The sequence below is a fragment of the Otolemur garnettii genome, unplaced genomic scaffold (genome assembly GCF_000181295.1).
Source record: "Otolemur garnettii isolate 467f Iridium unplaced genomic scaffold, OtoGar3 scaffold00039, whole genome shotgun sequence".
Lineage (NCBI taxonomy): Eukaryota > Metazoa > Chordata > Mammalia > Primates > Galagidae > Otolemur > Otolemur garnettii.
In genome coordinates, this window is record NW_003852434.1 from 12990581 (window position 1) to 12994644 (window position 4064).

Below are 4064 nucleotides of genomic sequence, written 5' to 3' on the forward strand. Positions count from 1 at the left end.
CAGGAAAGACCCCAAGTACAAAAGAGAACTACAGACCAATTTTAGTAATGAGTATTGATGCAGAAATACTCAACAAAACCTTAGCTAGCTACACATTGAAGAAATTATACATCACAATCAAGTAGGCTTCATCCAAGGGATGCAAGGTTGGTTTAACATATACAAATCCATAAATGTAATTCACTGTATCAGTAGAGGCCAAAAGAAAGACCACATGATTCTCTTAATAGATGTAGAAAAAGCATTTGAGAAAATTCAGCGTCCTTTTTTAATAAGAACACTTAAGAAAATAGGTATGGGTGCACATTTCTTAAGCTGATTGAAGCCATCTATGATAGACCCACAGCTATCATCATCCTGCATGGAGTAAAACTGAAAGCTTTTCCACTTAGAACTGGAAGCAGACAAGGATGTCCATTATTGCCACTACTATTCAACATTGTGCTGGAAGTTCTAGTCAATGTAGTCAGCCAAGAGAAAGATATTATGGGCATCCAAATGCGGACAAAGGAGGTCAAACTCTTGCTCCTTGCTAATGATACGATCTTATACTTAGAAAATCCCAGAGACTCAACCACAAAACTGGAAGTGATCAGGAAATAATGTCTCGGGACATAAAATCAATGTCCACAAATCTGTAGGCTTTGTATATTTCAATAATAGCCACACTGAGCAGCAAATCAGGGATATAGTTCCTTTCACAGTAGCTTCAAGGAAAATGGAATACTCAGGAATATACTTAATGAAAGAGGTGAAGGATCTTTACAAAGAGAATTATGAAACCTTGAAACAGCAGAAGACATTAAGAGTTGGAGGAACATACCATGCTCTTGGATGGGAATAATCAACACTGTTAAAAGTGTGCGTTCTATCCCAAGCGATCTATAGATTTGATGTAATCCCCATCAAAATACCAACATACTTTGAAGAACGATAAAAAATAGTACTTTGTTTTGTATGGAACCAGAAAAGCCCATATAGCCAAAGCTATTCTTAGTAATAAAAACAAAGCTGGAGGCATCACCCTACCAGACTTCAGGTTATATTACAAGTCCACAATAATAAAAATAGCATGGTATTGGCACAAAAATAGAGACATAGACATATGGAACAGAGTAGAAAATCAAGAAACCTCTAGTTGTCATCTGATCTTTGATAAACCAAACAAAAGCATACACTGGGAAAAAGAATCCCTATTCAACAGATGGTTCTGGGAGAACTGGATAACATATAAAAGACTGAAACTGGACCCACACCCTTCACCACTTACAAAGGTTGACTCAAGATGGTAAAAGCTTTAAATCTAAGACATGAAATAGTAAGAATCCTGGAAGAAATTGTGGGGAAAACTCCTGATGATATTGGACTTGGAAAAGATTTTATAAGAGAGACTTTAGTAGCAATTGCAGCACCAACAAAAGTAAACGAATGGGAATTAAGTGGAAAAGCTTCTGCAGCTAAGGACACAAAATAAAAAGACGACCTTCGGAACCGAAAAAGGTATTTGTAGGGTGTGAATCTGACAAATTGTTGATGACTAGAATCTACAGAGAGCTCAAATTAACAAAAAGAATAAACACATCTTCCACTGGGCAAGAGACATGAACAGAACCTTCTCTGATGAAGATAGATGAATGGCTAACAAACATTTGAAAAAATCTTCATCATCCCTGATGGTTAGAGAAATGCAAATCAAAGCCATCCTGAGATTTCACCTAACCCAGTGACAATTGTTGGAGTAAGGGTCTCGCAGAAAAGCTATGTCGCGAAGAACAAGCACGCTTATTGAAATTATGTTTTAAATAAAGGTGACCATCTGCTCGCTCAGGCAAAATGGCGAGCTTCTTTATTTGCAGTTGGCTTATATAGGGAATTTTGTACATGAGCACAATGCAGCAATGACCTCACTGATCCATTTAAACAGCTTATGACCACCCGCCCTATAAGTAGCTCCTCCCTGGTAATCTAATAATCCACCCAACATACACCTTTAAGCATAATCCTTTCAATATAACCTGGTTTAACATAACTTAATGAAGAACATGTTGTCAGTTATTACTTTCTTTGATCTTATCTGATGAAGCCTGAGGCTACGGGGGAAAGAGAGGATTTGAATGTCTGTTCTACTGACCATGCCATTTGGAGGCAGTTACTTTGCATCTTTAAGCAAAGCATAGAGAAACTTCTTGGGCATATAGGAATTTGTGTGCAAACCTCTTCTCCCATGTAGGCCTTAAGTCAGGGGGGGTTTTGCTGGAGACTTTTATAAGGAATTCTCAGGCTGGACTTCTCAAAAGCCTTTCATGAGCCCAAGTTTCATCTGTACCATTAGCTACTTGTATAACATTACCATTCCCAGACCTGTCAGCAAGCGACCTTCGTCACTTACCACAGATCAGGAAAGGTTACTGATGGGTATCTGGCCAGTGTTCCAAAGGGCTTTCTCATAGGCCTTATAAAGTCAACCTTAATTCCTTAACGCAGTCTGGAAATGCTATTCCAGCTAAAACCTTGTTCATGTTAGGCCCGCAGCTAACCTGGCTACATGAGATTTTGCCTCAGTTTCTTAAGTATGCCTGCACAAAGTCTTTTCACTGCTCTCTCTCAAGCGGCTTTTTTGGCCAGAGGCATATAGGCGTTTCGCCTATAGACAATAGCCTACATAATAGAGGCTTAAAGCTGCAGATGTTGGAGTGGATGTGAAGATATATTAAGTTCTAGAACAGAGTATGTAGAAAGAATCTATTTATGTAAGAAATAAAACCCAAGGTATATATGTGTGTGTCTCTTTCTCTGTGTAGTATTTTATAGAAAAAAAGCCTTAGGTGGGTAGAAACCATTCTGTTCAGTGCTTACATTTGAAGAAGGATGTTGGAGAGATGTTGACATGGCTTGTATTTTTTTTTTAACCATATGATTAAACTTACATATTATATAATGAGTAAATTGTAACTATAGTAAAAATAATCTAATCTTTCGGTTTTTATATGTTTTGTTAGGATTGGTCCAAAGGAAGATTTTTTCCACTGTTCGAAATGTAACTTATGCCTAGCTATGACTCTTCAAGGAAAACACAAGGTATATAATTTAGTTTGCATAATTTTTAAAATATCTAATGTTTATGAAAATTGGCTTAAATTCTAATATGTTTTGGAACCATGCTTGTCTTTAGATATTGCCAAGTACAGCTACATTGCTTTTTGTAATCAAGTACTCTACCACTGAATTATACCCCTATATGTTGCTTTTTTGAAAAGCATTATTAAGAAGTAGATATTCTAAAATGTATGCCTCAGAATATCTGATCTACATAGTTCCTTTTTTTCCTATAGTGTAAGTATGTTTATACCAGTTATTAGCATAATGTTGACAACTTCTAGGTTGTTTTATGGATTCTTACCACTGGTACTGCCTCTTTTTTAGCTTTTTTATTTTTATTTATCTTGTTATTTCAGATGAATATATGGGTACAAACAATTAGGTTACTTTGTTAGGTAAAGTCCAAGTTGTAGTTGTGTGCTGTACACCCCTGCCTGCATGTGCCTGTGAGGTGAGAGCTCACCAATTCCCTCCTGTTCCCTCCTCTCCTTACCCCATTTGACTTTCACTGTGTTTTTCCCCTGTGTGGGTATGTAGCTACTTATCTACTAGTTTCATTTTAGTGTTGAGTACATTGGATGTTTGCTTTTACATTCTTGTGATACTTTACTTAGAAGGGTGTTCTGAGACCGGGTGGGCAAGGCCAACAAGGAGGACGCTACCCGCGCTTCCAGATCCTGGGAAAAGTCTATTCTGTTTTAAGTGATAAGGAACGGAGAGCAGTGTACGATGAACAAGGAACAGTGGACGAGGACTCCGCTATGCTCACTCAAGACCGAGATTGAGAGGCCTATTGGAGGTTACTCTTTAAAAAGATCTCTCTAGAGGACATTCAAGCTTTTGAAAAGACATACAAAGGTTCTGAAGAAGAGCTGGCTGATATTAAACAGGCCTATCTGGATTTCAAGGGTGACATGGATCAGATCATGGAGTCTGTGCTTTGTGTGCAGTACACAGAGGAACCC

At 37.8% G+C, this 4064-nt stretch overlaps 1 protein-coding gene across 2 annotated transcripts in view; it reads left to right on the forward strand.

Moving 5' to 3' along the window:
• Nucleotides 1-4064, forward strand: part of RCHY1 (ring finger and CHY zinc finger domain containing 1) — a 30379-nt gene that overhangs the window by 18609 nt on the left and 7706 nt on the right. For both annotated transcript variants that reach the window (XM_003790081.3, XM_012805367.2), the window contains one exon: nt 3000-3078. In XM_003790081.3, coding sequence (XP_003790129.1) covers nt 3000-3078 — 79 coding nt within the window. The remainder of the gene's footprint in view (nt 1-2999; nt 3079-4064) is intronic.